Below are 19,276 nucleotides of genomic sequence, written 5' to 3'. Positions count from 1 at the left end.
AAGTAATAAATGTAAATATAAACAACGCTGTTAGTAGACTACTAGGGATAAACAATGTAATCAACTATAATAATCTGTAATTGGGAATTAGTTAGAGATGGACTGAAAAGGCTACTGTGATGTACATTAGAGATCTAATTCACAGACTCCTGATTCAAAGCCAGCAAGATTGGGCCTAAAATTGAAGGCCTCATTGAGGCTAGGTGCTGTGGTAGCCTTAAGATGGAATATCCATCTGAGTTCACTCTGTAAGAGAGATTTATTGTAGTCACCTCCACGTGGGGTGGCACCGATGTGATCTAATGCAAAAAATTTCACTTTGGGAATAGTGTCTCCATGTACTAATGCACTATGCCTACCCAGGGGGAGAGAAGGATCTTTTTTCTCAACACTAACAACATGTCGGTATATGCAGAGCCAGAATTCTAATGTAAGCAAGCTTGGGTTGTACTCCTTATTTTGAATTAATATTTAGTAGACATGCATCTTCCACATAACTCCCAACTTTCTGAAATGATAAAGAGGGACACCTTTTAGCACACGGTATGTAGGCAAAGGACACATCCCTGTCATGGCCCTTTTTACATGGGCCACAAAGAACTAAAATGCAGAAAATATTGGCTTAACCACACAAGTGTTTTTTTTTTTTAAACTCCAGTTTTCCTTTATATTGACTGTTCAAAATAACAAATCCAATAAAAGAAGTATGGTAAAAAAAAAAGTTTGGTGCAGCACAACACTTAGAAGTAAAATAGTACATAGTGTATAGTACAATAGTGTATAGAGATGTACACATAAGACCAAAAAGAGGGATAGCTGAAGCTGTCAGAGGAATTAAGTCTCAAAAAAGGGACAGTCCCTTGGAATGAGGGACAGCTGGGAGCTATGGTTCTATAAAGTCTAATGCCCTGTACACATGGTCAGACTTTCAGACGGAATATGTGCGATCGGAGCTTGTTGTCAGAAATTCTGACCGTGTGAAGGCTCCATCGGACTTTTTCCATAGGAATTTCTGACACACAAAGTTTGAGAGCAGGCTGTAAAATTTTCCGACAACAAAATCCGTTCGCGTATATTCCGACCGTGTGTGGACAATTCCGACGCACAAAGTGCCATGCATGCTCAGAATAAATTAAGAGACGAAAGCTATTGGCTACTGCCCCGTTTATAGTCCCGACGTACGTGTTTTACATCACTGCGTTCAGAACGATTGGATTTTCCGACAACTTTGTGCAACTAGGTGTATGCAAGGCAAGTTTGAGCCAACATCCGTCTGAAAAAATCCATGGATTTTGTTGTCGCAATGTCCGATCAATGTCCGACCGTGTGTACAGGGCATAAGTATTACAACTTTAATAAATTGTGTTAGCCGATAAGAATGATCACTACAAATCTTCTGTATTGCAATAAGCATATACTGTATAGATAAACTAAAATATATAAATAAATAAAAATCCCTAGAGTTACGTTCACTTTTGTGGCCTTATGAGGATTTAGGTGAAATGAAGTCATTCCCAATTCCCAAGCCGGCAAGTAACTATTCCATATGTGAGCAGTTATTATTGCTAAGTCCTAAATAATTTATCTCAAATTCACCATGATGTTAAGGAACAATTCATTACTACATCTGGTAACTTCAATGGGTGCAAATGAAATCCAATCTGCTATTAAATGCAGGCACTTACCAATTTATAGCAGTACTGATGAAGTATTAGCATGCAGAGAGTCCCGAGGAGTGTGAGTCAGGATTCCTATGCCTATTCTCTTACATGGATGGTGGAATTTACACATGTGGACTGGCTAGGAGTTTCCTGTTGCCAGATCATTAATTTCAGCAAAAACTTCTTATAAGATGTGCATTTAACATATTATTGTATGCATAGGCGTGCGCAGGGGGTGTGCCGGGTGTGCCTGGGCACACCCTAATCACCGCTTGAGGTGCAGATTCCTTCTGCTGATATTGCACCAATGCCCCTGAACAAGGCTCCTAAAAAAATTGCATAAAATTAAAATAAAAAAAATAAAAAACTAGTGACACTGTCCATGGCCCTACTGACACCAACCTCTGCTCTACTGAGAAGTCCACTGCTCTAGTGACACCGTCCATGTTTTAATACATTTGATGTGCACACCCTAATGCGATAGGCTGCGCACACCTATGATTGTATGGATGTTATTTATCTGTAAACGCTTCCCCTGTGTAGACATCCAAAAAGCCCTGAGATTGCTGGGCTGGGCGCTGGGCACTACCATTTTCCATGTGATGATAGCAGGCCCCAAAGACTCAGAAATATAATTTAATTTCACTTTATAGTATCCCCCCTTCATTACTCCCTCCATCAGCAACATAAAGGGGACAATTTATCAAAACTGAAGAAGACAGAATCTAGAGTAGCTGTGCACAGCAAAAATCACCTTCTATCTTCAACTTGTTCAGTTAAGCTTTGAAAATGAAAGATAAAAGCTGATTGGTTGTCATGCACAGCTGCTTCAGATTCTGGCTTTCCAAATTCTAGTTTTCGATAAATTCCCATCAGAAGGTCATGTAGGGAGGTAAGGGAAGGGGCAGAGGAGTTGGGTCAGCACATATAGTAGTTAGACATTCTCAAAGAGGAAAGAGCTATGACATGGAAAGAGGTTGTGCTAAGGAACTACCTAGCCAATTTTTCTAGCAAGTTCAAAGGCACACTGTAATTGAATAAACATAATTTATGGAAAAGAAAAACACTGCAAGTAGGCAGTTACAATCGTTGATTTTCTGGGCTTTTTAACTATTTGATTAAATATTTGCCTGATGAAACTAATCTTGTGTCCACTCCACTGAATAGATGGCACAGTAGATTTGCTAGTAAAGATCTATTAAACCTGCTTCAACATTTTATTTTGTATAGACCTTAAAATGTGAGTGATGAATCTAAGTGAACAAGTACACTGAACCTAAAAAGCACCAGAGGCAATGTAATTGCTATTTATGGCATTTTATTGAACCGGCATTTCAGATGTTGTTGCAGCTATTGCACTAAGAAGGCTCAGTGACTTTTTGTAAGTGCCGTTGAGATTTGCAGCCAACAACAGATTTCACTTCTGACGAAACATGTACACGGATGTCGGTAAAAGCAAATGTCTGCCTATTTGTTATAAATCAAATAAAATAAAATATGAATCACTTATTCCACAGTAGTATGTTGGCTCTTGTCAATAGAAGTAAAGGAAAGGAAGTTGTAGGTGTTGTACGAAGGAGCTATTCAGTTTATGGCTGTAATTCATCCAGTGCTAGTAAGAAGATGGGAAGGGCTTTAATTTCTTGTTACTCCAGTTTTGTATACTATATCAAGTTCCTTTCCATCAAACCCTTAGGTTTCTGCAGTAGGTTAGCAGGATCTGTCAGGGGCTTTTCTATGCAAAGCTGTAGGCAGTTGTTAAATTGTAGTCTAATGCAATACAGTGTACCTTTAGTATACTAGGGTAGTGTTCTGACCATGTCTGCAACAATTTGGAAACAATACCAAACAAGCTACATTACAAGCATCACATCAAACATTCTTGTTGACGCCAAAGAACAAGTCCCTGCCCCACTCCTGTCTTTTTTAGAACACTAACCCTCCTGCTGAGGCTATACCCTCCGCCATATTGTCCCCTACTCCTTGCCAGAGCTCTCCACATGAAATTCCTTTGACTTGTATATCCTAGATTGTAAGCTCTAATGAGCAGGGCCCTTTGATTCCTCCTGTACTGAATTATATTGTAACTGTACTGTCTGCCCTCATGTTGTAAAGTGCTGCACAAACTGTTGGCGCTATATATATCCTGTATAATAATAATAAAAATAATATCACCAAAGGAAGGAAATTCCACACATAAATAAGGTTGCAGCACTTTACTAGTGATATTTGGAAAATGGCACAAAGAGTCACATCAACATCGACATACGTTCTGGAGTTCCTTGACAGTATATTGCTATTAACATTTGGTGGATGGTCTGCAGCAGTCACATGTGAAAGCATATGCAGCACTTTAAGCAGCCATCTTCCCTCTGACAGTCTTTCTCTTCCCTTATGAGCACTACCGCGCTGGGACCCATCTCCCTATATACTATATCTGCAGCATTGTGCTCTATTCAAACTGAGATTCACCAGGTGAAGCATCCTGCTCTGTCAGCCGAGATTAACAACACTCCTTCTATAGTATACTAGTCTCTCCTTTCAAGTTCCACTCCAAAGCTCTAGCCAGCCAGGCTCCCGGCAGTTACTCTCCTAAACCCACAGTTAATAGTACTCACTCAGAGGGCTCTGACTTGCCCATTAGGCTTTCATCATCCAGCTTACGACTCTCCTTTTTCAGAAACTTGCTGGAAAATTGCTGTACATTTGTACAACTTTCCTGGCACTTCTGCCCAGAGTAGGACCTTAGCAGTGCTGGGTACAGCTGTATAGGTGTGGGGTACATGGCCCCCCATGCCCCATCTGCGCTAAGTCTCCTCCCCACCTGGCTTTTATATGAGCCCTGGTTCACCCATGGTATCACTAGAAAAACAGGACTTCTCTCAAAGGGAACCTGTCACTTGCTTGTAACTTTTCCTTTTACCATGCTACTTTAGGACAGAGCCACCTAGTGGCAGACTAGCTAGATGTACAGAGGTAGGACATAACTCGGAATGAGGCATGCCTGTGCTGGGAAGCTGGGAAGCTGGGGAGCTTCCCACACAGGGCTCTATCCCTGGACCAATTCAACTGTGGGCCTAGAAATCCTCGTCCCGAAGCTGAATGTAAAATATGGGGTTGGGGATGCTGGTGATGTCATTATCCAAATATGACTGTGCCCCTATTTTGGAAATGACTTGTCACTGGGTGGGCAAAGCCTGATGGGAAACTGACAGTGCACGGCAGTGGGTGGATTCAAAAGCTGACTGAGCAGATATCAATGCATTCAATGCTGTGCACTGTCAATCAAAAGTAAGTGGACTTGATGGGAAACTAGTCTCTCAGTTTCCCACCAGGCTTCACCCACCCCTAGTAAAAAACTCTGACTTCAGTATGAGCGCTGACAGATTCATGTACCTGTCTTTTTAACACCTAAAAGGTTCAGATTCAATTTGAAGTCCATCTAAATCTGTTAGTACATCTAACACTACCCTTTCTCCAGATTGACAAGGCTGCTGTCCAATGGTGTCTCCTTTGCTCATCCATCCTGAATGGAGACACCTTAAGACAAGAAGCGTGTTAGAGGACTGATTACCAGGTAATAAGAGAGAAAAAAAGCTTTAAAAATGTTTTTAATGCAGCCACCACATTTAAGGAATGGTGAGCTACAAATAAAGACATTTTTGTTTTTGGGTTCATTACCACTTTAAGCTACTATATTTAAAAAAGGAAGGATGACAGTAGTAGAAAAAACCTGCAGATTTCACCAACACATATACAATACAGTAAAAATTGAACTAAAAAGTAACATTTGCTCAGACAGATACTGTTATAGATATGAGCTAACAATCCTTTTACATTTACAATCTGTGCACGTTCAAAGGCTTGATATGAACGCTATCGCATAGAATAATTTCACTATTGGAGAAAAACCTAACTATGGCTCCACCATGTGGACATATCAGTGTACTTGATTACAAAGAAAACATAAACTGAAGGAGCACAGTTTTGTAACACAAATATGTATTACAAACATTAATCACTACCATTTATGACAGAATGAATTGTCATTGTCATATAAATTAAATATAAAAACTTTGTTTCAGGACTTTTTATTAATAGTATATTTCTGGTACAAGTCTAAACATAAATTAAGATTTGATAAACAACTAGTCCCTGCGGATCCAGGCCATATCCAGATCTCTTCCAAACTGATTATTTATTCATGTAATCTACCAGGTATAATCTAATGAATGTGAGCAAAACATTCAAATCTTATCATTTTGCAATTTGAAAAACATACATTTAGGAAGGCTGAAAGTAAGGTATTCTCTAAATATAACCTTTTCTTAAAAAAAGGGCTACTTAAAGTGGGGTTCCACCCAAAAAAACAAAAATACATAAAAAATCCTAAAAAAAAACCCCAAAAAAACATTTGGATATTTTTTTTTTTTTTACTCACCTCTAAATGCCTGTTGCTAGGGGGTCCCTCGTAGTCTGCCCCTTCCACTGCCTGGGCTGGTGACATCACTTCCCCCTCGACACAGGAAGGGCACCGCTCTGCTCCCTCCGTCCTGTCAATCATCTGGGACCCATTACAGGTCCCAGGTGACTGAGAGGCCAATCACGGCGCGCGGCGCCGCTCGCGCATGCGCAGTGGGTGCTAGGCTGTGAAGCCACAGCCCGGCGCCCACAGTTGCAATGCCGCTGAACGGAGGGGGAGACGAGCGGGGCTTCGATCCCCCGCATCGCTGGACCCTGGGACAGGTAAGTGTCCAATTAAAAGTCAGCAGCTGCAGTATTTGTAGCTGCTGACTTTTAATTTTTTTTTTTTTTTTTTAACCGGCCCCCTGGGTGGAACTCCTCTTTAGGATACGGGGCCAAGTATAGTCAGATCAGCCTGCAGATTGCTCTCTTGAAAATCAGATTTTACAATGTTCAGTTTGATTTTGGGATGAATGACCAGTGTAAAGTTTGTTTGCCATATAAGTTGTTATATAAACTCAATTTGATTGCATCCTAAGTTTTTTGGATTGGTGAAGTTTAAGTACGGTATATCATGTCACGTGATGTTGTGTCATCTTTCTCATATTTTATGCATGTGTATGCAGTGTCTGAAGTGTATTTATTACTAAATCTAGTGTCAATGAGTACAGTTTTGGATAGATTTGTTATGTTACTAATTTCGTTTTGTTATGGAATTCGTTTAGTTTGAATTCGGAATTCGTTCAGTTTTGTTTCATTTTCGTAAAATTTTGTTTCATTTTGATAAAAAAATTTGTTTCATTTATTAATGTGCTAACAAATTCCAACTTTTCAGAACAATCAGAATTCGGATCGGTCGAAGAAAACCAATCCGAATTCTGTGTGAAGAAATAGCTGGTTGTCAAGCAGTGGGCCAGGAAGCCAGCCGCCCGCGTCCTTAACAACCATGAGTCATCATCTGTCAGCTGGCCTCCCCCCCCCCCCCCCACTGACAGATGAATGTAAAGATAAAGAATGCCAGCATTTCCTGGCAATAGAAAAATGTTTTAAAAAATGGCGTAGGTCCACCCCCCCCTCAGTCTGTACCAGGCCCTTTCGGGTCTGGTATGGATTTTAAGGGGAACCCCACACCAAAATTTGAAAAAAAATCAACGTAGGGTCCCCCCAAAATCCATACCCTTATCCGAGCACGCAGCTCGGCAGGTTAGGAAAGGGGAGGGAGGTGATGAGCGAGCGCTCATGTTGATGGGGACAAGGGTCTCTCCCCGACAACCCTGGGCTGTGGTTGTCGGGGTCTGCGGGCAGGGGGCTTATCGGAATATGGAAGCCCCCTTTAATAAGGTTAGATCCTGCCCCCCCACCATGTGAATGGGTATCGGGTACATCATACCCCTACCCATTCACCAAAAAAGTGTCAAAAAGTAAAAACCACAAGAAACTATCCTTTATTAAAAACAAATAAATAAATAAATAGTGTCCCTCGATTTATGTCAATCACGACACCCGCCGGACCCGAAAAATAGAAAAAAATAAAAACGCTCTGCCTTCTGGGAGGCTACCCGCCATTTGGCCGCTCTGCGCTTTGAAAGTTCTTATATAGGTAAGGGATGGGGTCACCCGGCTACGTCACCCAGTGGCACTGCCCCTTCTGACGTCACATGACCCTCCGACCCGGCAGAAGGTGGAGTGTTTTTATTCTTTTCTATTTTTCAGGTCTGGCGGAGTCAGGATTGATGATGGATATCGAGGGACACCATTATTATTTTTTTTTTTTAATAAAGGACTTGTCAAGAACTGTTTCTTGTGGTTTTTGCTTTTTGACACTTTTTTTGGTGAATGGGTAGAGGTACAATGTACCCGATACCCAGTCACATGGGTGGATCTGGGGGCCTCCTTGTAATCTCTGATTAACCAAAAATTAGTCCGAATTTGTATTCAGACTGAAACAAATTGCACAAGTCTAGCACCTTGCACATACTCAGCCCTTGGGAAAAGGATGGAACGACCTCCTACAGTGCTAGGGGGTGCTTGTCCTAATGGCTGCACTGTAATAATAGTAAGACTGGACAGAGCCATACTAAGCAGTGGTAGTTTTTCTGGAAGTTTTTATCACGAATGTTGCCCACAGTTTTGTTACCAGAGGACAGACATGATTGTAAGATCCAATCAGCATAGGGTGTGGCTGTGTAGAGTTTTTGTTTTTAATATAAAGGTGAACTAACCCTTTGTGAAAATGCAGATCATTGGTCCCAAACAACATCTTCTTCAGCTCTAAGCAGGGAAGTGACACAGCAAGGAATCATATGATAAAATTATGCCTTTCTACCTTGAAGCATTGTGAAAAGCTTGCTGAATCTCTGATAGATATTATGCACCTCACAGCACAGTTAAACTTTTAATCTGAGGTTTGACTTAATATTTCTTAAATGGCTATTATCTATTCTCTCCTTTTTTATTTAAAGTGAAACAATACATTTACATTGAGCATTACTTTTAATAAATATGTAGGTCTAAAGTGCAGAGGGCAGACATACAAAAACCGCAGCAGGTGAGTATGTGCACATCTTGGTTATTTAGATATGATGACCTCATGCTGCTATTTTTCTCAAGTGATGCTATGATGTCATCAACTCACATTTGCTATTGCTTCATTCCTATAGTGAACTGTTATGTAGTCATTCTCCTGTGGGATGCCTGCCCCACCCTGATCCTCATGATAATACATTATTTCATTAGAGGTGAAATACTGTAGACATTAACTGTCCCATGCTTTTAATAAGTTACATCATTTCCAGAAAACCTGATACCTCATTTTGATAAGCAATCTGTACAATATAACATAATGATTAAAACAAGGAAGCTATTGAGGCTAATATGATCGCCATACAGACTATGCCAATGATGAGATAAAAACATAGCAATTCCAAAACATGTTTCTTGTTATTTATTCATTACTTTTGTGGTTAGGCAATTGCCCCTGTGTTGATCTGAGCTGTTTGGTTGGTTTTAGAAGCTCTTAAGAGAATATCATAATGGTTCCTAAAGCCACAAAATCCAGCTCATAATGAAAATGTTATTGTCAAGGTGGTGGCTATTCTTTAAAAGGACCCTTCATTCATATCTAGACGTTTAATGATGTGGTTTTATCTCCAACACAAAGAGATCACAATGTGGTTTTTTTGTAAGCTTGCTTGTCACCATAATGTATTAAAGTGAGTTAAACTTTATTGAACTGATCATGTAGACATAACAGGAAATAGTATCAATAAATAAAGCTGTGATGGATAGTCAAGGTTATGTATATTGAGTGTGTTAGGCTTTTAGGCACATTATCTGACTGTTAATGTCTTCTTACATGTCATTGTTAAAAAAGGGTTTGAGATAAGTTACAGTAATGATGTATACATTTTTAAATGAAAGTGCTGAGCAACTATAAATACAATTATTTAAAAAGGACCTGCAAACTTTTTGATGTTTCTTTTATGTGTGTATATGAAAAAGATTATCAAAATGTAAAAAAAAAATATATGTTAATATTTTAAACATGATGTTTTATGTATAGTTCATTATCAGTATATACTGTATGTACATAAGGGTAGTACCCCCTTTAGTTTGTAAAGTTCTATGCAAACTTTTCACTCTATATAAATTCCATACAATAATAAGTTATACAATCCAGATTAGATTTCTTCTGATGTTCTTATCTCACTTTTAGGTCCCCTTCACGCCTGTGTGCTATATTGTGGTGTGTTAACGTATAGTATTTCATGCATTAGCACACCACAGCCCATTTATTTTGAATGGACTGCCAAATCACCACAACATCCTGCCGATCATCTTCTACAAATGTCTTATCCTGAAGACTTTACAAGACCATGCTTTATTGTATTGCCTAGAGCAGGGATATGCAATTATTGGACCTCCAGCTGTTGCAAAACTACAAGTCCCATCATGCCTCTGCCTCTGGGTGTCATGCTTGTGGCTGTCAGAGTCTTGCTATGCCTCATGGGACTTGTAGTTCTGCAACAGCTGGAGGTCCGCTAATTGCATATCCCTGGCTTAGAGGATCAATAGGAAGCATAGTTAGTGTAATGAACATATATGCCTGCCCAAAAGCATTAATATTACAAATGATTTATAAAAAGGAAGCTAATTAAACAGTTTGTTACGATTTACATCTAGCTAATCTTTTTTCACTTGCATATCTAAAAAACATCAAAAAGGCTATAGGCTATCTTTAATCTCTTGTGCAAATACCTTACACTGAAAAATCACTGTTGGGTGGAGAAACTTGACCCTTTAAATACAAATTTTGCTGATTACCACTACATACTCCACAACTAAAATAAAATTCTGGTTGATATTAGAATTGTCTTTTTACAGAAATGCTGAAAATGAAAGTACTTTGTTAGGATAGGTATAAAATTACTGAAAGTGTATTAAATTTAAAAAAAAAGAGTTATACATCAGATGAACTATTGTTGCCAAAAAATATGTAATCTCGTGAGATTCTGCTTTTAATGGCACCTGTCTGCAGATGGCAATTAAAACAATACAGTGCTTGCACAATTAGGAAGCAGTAGGACACTGAGTAGATCTTCATTCTGCTCTTGCCTCTTGTTAGAAAGTTCTCAGTGCTAGATGGACAGCACTGTGTGATGCAGTCTAGTCTGATATACTTAATGTGCTAGCATTCTGGATTGGTGAGTTAAATAGTGGCTTTTTTTTATATTTGCCTGGAGTTTAGTTTTAATAGTGAAAGAGGGAAATGAAGGTAATAAACGTTATTGAAGGACCCCATACGCAGAGGATTAACTTATGTAAAAAGTCTGCTAGGGTAGACAGCTGTGGCCTCAAGTTAAGAAAATAAACAAAATCATGTTTACACGAGCAAGCTTTAATGTAGCAGATCCAACAGTATATGAATTCAACATTTTATACAAAATACGTTAGTCTCTGGAATAGTCATAAATAACAAGGGTATCAGGTGAAATGTCTGTTTGGTTTCTCCTAGAACTCCTTTTATTTTGTAACATCAATGTAATTTAGAAAAAGTTAGGCTTTCAGCTAATGCATCTTTTATGATGCTTGTACTAGGCGTATAAATGTGTATATTTTCAAAACAATTAAGGCACATTTACAGCGTGTATTCCAAACATTATTTGTGCACCCTTCCTGTTAAATAAAGACGGGTATCTAACAAATACTCAAATAAACTAAGTGTTAAAAAAGAAGAACCTCAATCCTAACAAATCTGATCTACAGGCATACCCCACTTTTAAGTACACAATGGGGTTTATTTACTAAAGCTGGAAAGTACAAAATCGGGCTTACTTCTGCATAGAAATGAGCTTCCAGGTTTTATTTCCAAAGCTTAATTGAACAAGCTGAGGTTAGAAGCTCATTGGTTTCTATACAGAAGTGAGCCTGATTTTGCACTTTCCAGCTTTAGTAAATAAACCCCATTGCGTACTTAAAAGTGGGGTATGCCTGTATAGTACTTTCTGGACCTCTAAGGTCCTATTCACACTGTTGTGCCATTTTGAGCAGCACCCCAACACATCTTGCCAATGGATAATTGCCAATGGATAATTGGATAATTGTGGTGGGTGTTGCAGCCCAACCCAATTTATGGTAGTCAACTACAGGAGTGCCACACCAGAATATAGGGGTCAAAAATGTTTTCTTTTAATACTCTAAGCCCCGATTTCAAACTCTGAAACACATTGGCTATACACGCAAATTTTGCTTGGTCCTGTTATTGGAGCAAATATGTTTTGACTCCAACATTCTGGTGTTGTGCTTCTGTTCTTCCTCCTGTACCAGTCTGAAGTGACCTTGGAAGCTCTTTTGTATGTAAGAGCCGCCAGCCCAATGTCAAAACTTTATGCACCATCAACTCCACACCACTGTGTAGAAGTACAGTCATACTGGGAATCTAGCTACCTATTTATCTATCCATATATCTTCATTAGGCATAGTGACATCAAAGTAAAGGATTGGAGTTAATTTACTAAAGACATAGAGAATATTCACTTTTGTGTAATATTAGACTTCAAATAGAAGCTTTTTCCTTGTGATTGGAATGACTTTGCCTTATTCACATGAACATTTTCACTTCTCTACCACTTGAACCCCACGGTGTTTTCTCTTTGTTTAAAGAAAGCCAACAGCTCTGAGCTCTCTATGGCAGAGGGGTAGTATGTGGATGGATATGATCTCGGGGCTCAAAATTAATTCTCATGTAAATGTTTTTCATTCTTTTGTTTACTGAAAATGAAAATCCAAAGTACTTTGATTACATATGTTTGTATATAAAATTATAAAATAGTTTTATTGTATTATACTACATAAATTAACCTATAGTAATAGATCACCTTTTCTTTTTAGGTTGGAGGACACACTATGCTGCCTATTCGTTGGATGCCTCCTGAGAGTATCATGTACAGGAAATTCACAACAGAAAGTGATGTCTGGAGTCTAGGAGTGGTACTATGGGAAATTTTCACCTATGGAAAACAACCATGGTACCAGTTATCCAATAATGAGGTTTGTGTTTCGGTATATTACTTATATCTGTCAAAGGTATTATTTTCTCCAGGAAGAAAGTACAACTAACCAATGCATGACTAGTAGAATAAATAACATATTTACAAAGCATACTTTTGCTCTATTTAGAATTTTGACAATGTCAATTTTCATGACATTTAAAGGGGTTGTAAAGGCAGAAGGTTTTATGCATTAAGATAAAAAACCTTTTGTGTGTAGCAGCCCCCTAGCATCCCCCAATTGCTTACCTGAGCCTCTTCTCTCTCCAGTGATGTCCACGAGTGTCTAAGCCATCCAGGACACTCCTCCTGATTGGCTGAGACACAGCAGCTGCGCCATTGGCTCCCGTGGCTGTCAATGAAAGTCAGTCAGCCAATCATGGGAGAGAGGGGCGGGGCTCAAGGTCTGAATGGATACACTGAGCTGTGATTTGCTCCACAGAAAGCTGCTGGCTGAGGGGGCTCTCAATAGGAGGGAGGGGCCAGGAGCAGCAAAGGGGGACCCAAGAATAGGAGCATCTGGGCTACTCTGTGCAAAACCAACTGTACAGAGTAGGTAAGTATGACATGTTTGTGATCTAAAAAAAAAACAAAAAAAAAACTTTACAATCACTTTAATGTCCTCACATTATATGAATGATTGCATGTCAAAGAGTGCTAATAATATATATTTCCCATTTTACTCAGTTTGAAACATTTTTGGAGTGATCCGCTGTGGACTCTGATTTTTTACCCTTTGAACAGTATCAGATGACTTTCAGATTATGCCTAATTTAAAAATACTGTATTATCTAGTAGCTTTTTATCCATTTGATAAAGATGACTTTTTAATCTGCTTCTATGTTACAGGTGATTGAGTGCATAACACAAGGTAGAGTCTTGCAGCGACCTCGCACTTGTCCGAAGGAAGTCTATGACCTTATGTTGGGATGCTGGCAGAGGGAGCCTCACATGAGGCTGAATATCAAAGAAATCCATAGCCTACTTCAGAACTTGTCCAAGGCATCCCCTGTATACCTTGACATTCTTGGCTAGACATTCCAGGTGTCACCTGTATGGGCTTGATGAATGAATGTGGTGAACGGCCGCTGAACTCTGTGAAATGTGTTATAACCTCTGACAGTATTATTAACAAAGATGCTGAGAAGCTATCAAAGGGCAAGCAACACAAACTTCTCCATCTGTACAATACACAGTATTGATATTTGCCATTAATAAGTTGTATCTTTTTATTCTGAGCCTAAATCTTCTTTTACTCTTACTCCTCAGTCTATGTTTGGTTGTGTCTCACAGTTCCTCTTTCTACATGCTTATGCCTTTATGTAACTCAGCATACATAGACAAAGGCCTTAAAACCTTATCTGTTAATCAGCTGGCACGCATGTCTGTCCACCACATCTAACAATGCCTTCTTGTATTCCTGCCTTTGATGTGGATGAAAAAAGGGAAAAAAATATTGTATGACACGGACATGACGACTTCTTCTGTACATACGTATAGACTTTATATTGACTGTCGCTCACTTCTACGTTTTTGGACTGTGCACTACCAAGAAACTTTTTGGACATCATGAGTATGTGGTTGCTGTTATAAGGAGATATAACAATGGAATCAAGTTTAACCATCTATCTAAAGCAATTTGAGGAAACACAATCAATGCATATAAGAAGAGAATAAATCCACCATGCTCTCTATGTGGCTAGTCTTCTATCACCATATTGGCCATGATAAAAAAAACAAAAAAACATTTGTTTCCTGTTTGTAACAACCTACCATAGTTGTAGTCATCTTCTTCCTTTAAGCAGTAAAAACAGTATTAGAAGAGATACTACTTGTTTTCAGAGACTGAGATCATCACAGTGTGATGGTAAATGTATCTGACAGTTTGTTCAACAGACAATCTCTCATTCACTGGTTTACTTTGCCACTATATGCAGGCAATACAAGCAAATAGTGCATGTGATGATTGCAGCCTGTGATGTCCAACATGCTTGGGTTGTTTTTTGATTGGAGACTGAAAAGTGTGCTAAGGTGTATTAAAAAGTGATAGCCTTGTGTAAGGCAGTCTATTACTTGTCCTCTGTTCTGGTAACAGAGTCAGTAGGCAATGGCACAACCAAAAGATGTCTTGAGTGCACATTTATTGGTTGGTTGGCTACATACATCTTTTTTTATTTATTTTTTTATTTTCAATCTGTGGGCTCGGGATTGAAGTTTATATTTCTCTATATTAGATTGTAAAAAGAGGAAAAACATTACACAAATGTGTCAGCCTTTCTAAAGATAGTTGTGATGTTATACTCAGAGGCAGCGCATGTTTATCTATGTTACCGGCATGATGTGTCCAACTATTGAAAGATGTTCCCAGATATACAGGTAAGAGAAAAGCCTGTATCACAGTTACATATGCCAAAGTGTAGAGAACGATTGTTCTGGTGAGGCCCTGTTTTAGCTTTCATGCAGTCCTCTCTAGAGGGGTCAGTTATTGAAGAATGTAGTTGCACAGTAATGAAAACTACCATTTGTACAGGTTCTTGTAAATAAATACTGTATGTTGACAAAACTGGTAACTGTAAAATATATTTGAGATTAAAAAATGATATGAGTATTAGCCTCTATGCCTGAGGCATTAGCAAAGAGCTTATTCTCAGTTCGAGGTCTGCTAATGATTCTGACACTCACGGGGTTAAAACACATTAAAAAAGTGAAATAATAATACACGTTCAAATGTGATTGTGCTGTTGCTTCAGAGCATTGTTAAAGGTTCTTCAAAACTTTATTTACTATGTATAATTTTTCACTCCCCGGATTGGAGTTAAAAAAAAAAAGAAAAAAAAAAAAAAGAGCAAAAGATATGTAAAAATTTGCTTAGCTAGCAAGATGGACGGCAGGTTCAGTTGAAACTCACAGCTTGTGAAGTGAGAGGAAACTGTGGGAGCATCTGTCAATGTTTTATATTTTCTAGCACCTGCCTATAAAATAGTTCTGCTGCAATAGTTCACTTTTCCTCAATACTTTCATAGACTGAGATATACAAGATGCACACACTGGCATTACATGATGCAAGCACTGGCATCATAAAAATAAACCTCTGACTATCAGGGCTAAACTTCAATTGCCTTGAACTGATGCTGCTGTTGTTCCTTGTCCTTCAGAATAATGGGGCTTATTTAATAACATGGTTTAACAGGCGGACTATACAGTCTTCTTTAACTACTGTCAGTACACTATTATTCTATTCTATATTGTAAAGAACAATTATATGCTGTAACTCATGGCAGCCAATCAGGTATTAGCATTAGTGGTGATGTATAAGAAGACTAATAAAAGCGGGTATCTGATTGTCTGCTGTGGCTGTGCTATTACAATAGTTTATTGAAAAAGTAGGAGCAATTTGTTAGGTTTTCATAAGCAGTGCACCTGAGGGATGTATAAGTAATGAAACTGTGATTATATTGTTGTCCTACGTGTTATCATTGCTTCAGAGTGCACCTTGGGCTTAAACATTCTATGAGCCATCTGTAAAAATGAGATGAAGGAATGTGGTATTAATCAAGTATTTATGATACAAAACACATTTTTACATATCGATCAGTCACTGAGTTACAAAATATTATTCTGAATGTAGTTCGGTACCACTTAATAGTGAATACTATAAATGCTTTTTGATACATATATTCTTGCTGTACTAAGATAACACATGGAAGAAAGAGAAGATGTCAGTCTTGGTGAGTTTCTTAGTCCTTTTTCACCATTATGTTGGTTTTTAAAATGGATCCATACAGCTCATTTAAGAATTTATGAGTCTCATTAAATAGAGCATACTCAGTTCTGATCTATGTAATGTCGCAAAATACGAATAGAGTTAAACTGAAGTGGCTTTATTGCTTTACCTTTACAGGTGGTTTATTTCTGGGAAATTATCTTTCATCTAACAGTTTAATAAATGTTCACGCAAGCTGGAGACATAAGAAAGTTTTGCATCATCATAGTTAAAACTTGTATAGATAAGACCTGCTGACCATAACTTTCATTTGAACTTGAGAGTAGGAGTCCATCCTCAACTGTGGTCTGCATACCATGTATACATACACATGACTGAATATAATCCATGACTGAATAATATGGGGTTGATTTACTAAAACCGTATATTGCAAAATCTGGTGTAGCTCTGCATGGAAACCAATTAGCTGTTAGGTTTTTTATTTTTGTCAAAAGTTGATTGAACAAGCTGATTGACTACAATGCACAGCTGCCCCAGATTTTGCACTCTCCAGTTTTCTTAAATCAACTCCTTGTAAAGCAAGTATAATGATGACAGACATTGCACATTTAAAATAAAATTTACAAGTGGTAGTTTCTATTAATCTTTAAATATGCCCTTTAGTCTTCAACAAAGTGCCTCGTTATTTGCGCTAATTATTAAAACTGATCTCTAGGCAGATATTTAAAAAAACCCTCTCTCAGCAAATCAGGGCTCTATTGTTTTGCACAGTGCTGTTAGTCTAACACAGGCATACTCAACCTTGCAATTAAGCATTGCAAGGCTGACAGTTACAAGCATGGCTCTCAAAGGCAGAGCCATGATGGGACTTGTAATTCTGCAACAGCTGGCGGGCCACCGGTTGAGCACCCAAGGTCTAACAGGTTCCTAAAACGTGTAAAGAACAAATGACCTCATTGGTTTGCGGTTTCATAGTTCATTCAAAAGCTAGAGCAGACCAGGTTGTATTGTGCATGAGTTTGTAAAGTCTGCAAGGAGATCCAGGACTTGTACTGTTTGGCAGGGGTGCCTGCATCACGAGTCTAACTCAGTAGACCTAAAGAACATTTGGAAGCTGAAACAGTTGCAATATGTGTACCTTGACTGTGTAGTTAACACTGTACCTGGAGATCAGCTCAAAGACTATATACACTTTGTTTAAAATATGGAACGAAATGATAACATTTATTACCTATCAATGGCCAAAATGTGTTATACGGTTTTGCTGTTGCTGCTTTCAGTATGGTAGGTTGAGCCAACCAATCTGAATTATCCACTATCCATTTAAATATATATATTTGTGGTTTGTCATTTATAATAGAGCATATTGTTTAATATGTGTATTCATGGGTGTGGGCCTGGTTGGTTTAAAGAGTATCTAAAACAAGAAACAAAAATTGAACATATTGTAACTTACCACTCCTTAGAAAATATTTGTTGATCTTGCCAGAAATACAGTGTCCTTGTCATTTCCAATGAACTGTAAAGACAGCAAAAACAATGTTATCAGTTTTGTGTAAACTACTAATCCCATCAACTACCATGTATTGGACATGAATAAAGTCCAGCCCGTGTTACAACCATGGATGCCTTCGTAGGCACAGTGGAAAAATGAATGTATTATTCACAGGGTCACCAGGCAAAAAAAAAAAAAAAAGGAAAATGCCTGGACAAAAAAAAAAACTAACACAGCCACCAAGGACTGGTAAGCTGCAATATATTACATTTTTGTTTTGGGCTTTAGATGCAGCAGCAATGGTTAGCACATCATTTGTAATAGGTAATTCCAATAGCCCTCAATTCCCTAAATGGTGTAGTCTGGTTAAGTCATAAATCAAGGCACAAAAGTTCAAGTGTCACCCACGCACAGGAGAGGAAGCTAGGATATGTTTTAGGATGTATTAGTTCTACAAATTAAAAAATGGTCACTGGCTTTAAATATGCAAGCTAATTAATAAAGATAATGCCATTGTGTACTGTAACTCATAGCAAACAATCCGATTTTTATTTTCATTAGTTTAGATCAGTCAGAATAATCAAAGCTGCTTGCTGATTTGTTGCTGTGACCTGACAGGTTTTAGCGGGTCACTGGGCTTTAAACATTGATCTTTGTGTTATAAAACATCTATCTAACTCTCATGATAGCGGTATCTAATCTGGATGAGTGACAGGTCCACCTTAAAAGTAAAATAAAACAGCCACTTCATGACACTGCTTCATATAGAATGTATTTTGTTTCATTTTTAAATGTGAAATTGCTATTAAATGGAATGGATTTTAAGTATTATTTGCTCAATGTGTTGAATAATTTCTTATAGTTTAAATACAGTAGCCATGTCAAATTAAACACACATGTTAACTATGACAAATTCACGGTTTCATTTTTCTAGTGTTGTACAGGAAAAGAAAACAGTAGCACAGACATATATTGTTTTAGAGAGGCCATAACTTACTATTAAGCTTACTATTTGAAGTCTTACATCTTTTATTCCTTTTTATTCCTATGGCTCTGTAATTTATGATAGTTAAAGTAGAACGAAAAGCAAACCTTTTTTTTCATTGGGGATAGAAGGTTATAAACCCTGTCAGGGTTACTTTTGCCATCTATATCCTATTGGGGAAATTTCCCTTCACTTCTTGTCCCAAACATGAAGTGGGAGGAAATCCTTCCCAAGTGAGGGAATCCATTGTTTTCTCCAGGGTCACCAGAACTAGTGTCCCCATGGGAGAATTCCTCTTATTACAGTTCTGGGGACAACCCAAAAGTTGAGATTTTCTTTTACTTTCACTCTCGATGATAACTGTAAATATGAAAAATAGAGAGGGTGAAGCCCGAAAGA

At 38.3% G+C, this 19,276-nt stretch overlaps 1 protein-coding gene across 3 annotated transcripts in view; it reads left to right on the top strand.

Moving 5' to 3' along the window:
* The window catches only part of NTRK2 (neurotrophic receptor tyrosine kinase 2), a 314,432-nt gene extending 295,715 nt beyond the window's left edge, over positions 1-18,717 (top strand). For all 3 annotated transcript variants that reach the window (XM_073633556.1, XM_073633562.1, XM_073633547.1), the window contains 2 exons: positions 12,516-12,674; positions 13,523-18,717. In XM_073633556.1, the coding sequence (XP_073489657.1) occupies positions 12,516-12,674; positions 13,523-13,708 (345 nt within the window). In that variant the 3' untranslated portion in view covers positions 13,709-18,717. The remainder of the gene's footprint in view (positions 1-12,515; positions 12,675-13,522) is intronic.
* Positions 18,718-19,276: the final 559 nt, after the last annotated feature.

Source organism: Aquarana catesbeiana, linkage group LG01 (genome assembly GCF_042186555.1).
Source record: "Aquarana catesbeiana isolate 2022-GZ linkage group LG01, ASM4218655v1, whole genome shotgun sequence".
NCBI classification, from domain to species: domain Eukaryota; kingdom Metazoa; phylum Chordata; class Amphibia; order Anura; family Ranidae; genus Aquarana; species Aquarana catesbeiana.
Note: the sequence above shows the minus strand (reverse complement) of the source record. Positions and strands in the feature narration are given on the sequence as shown.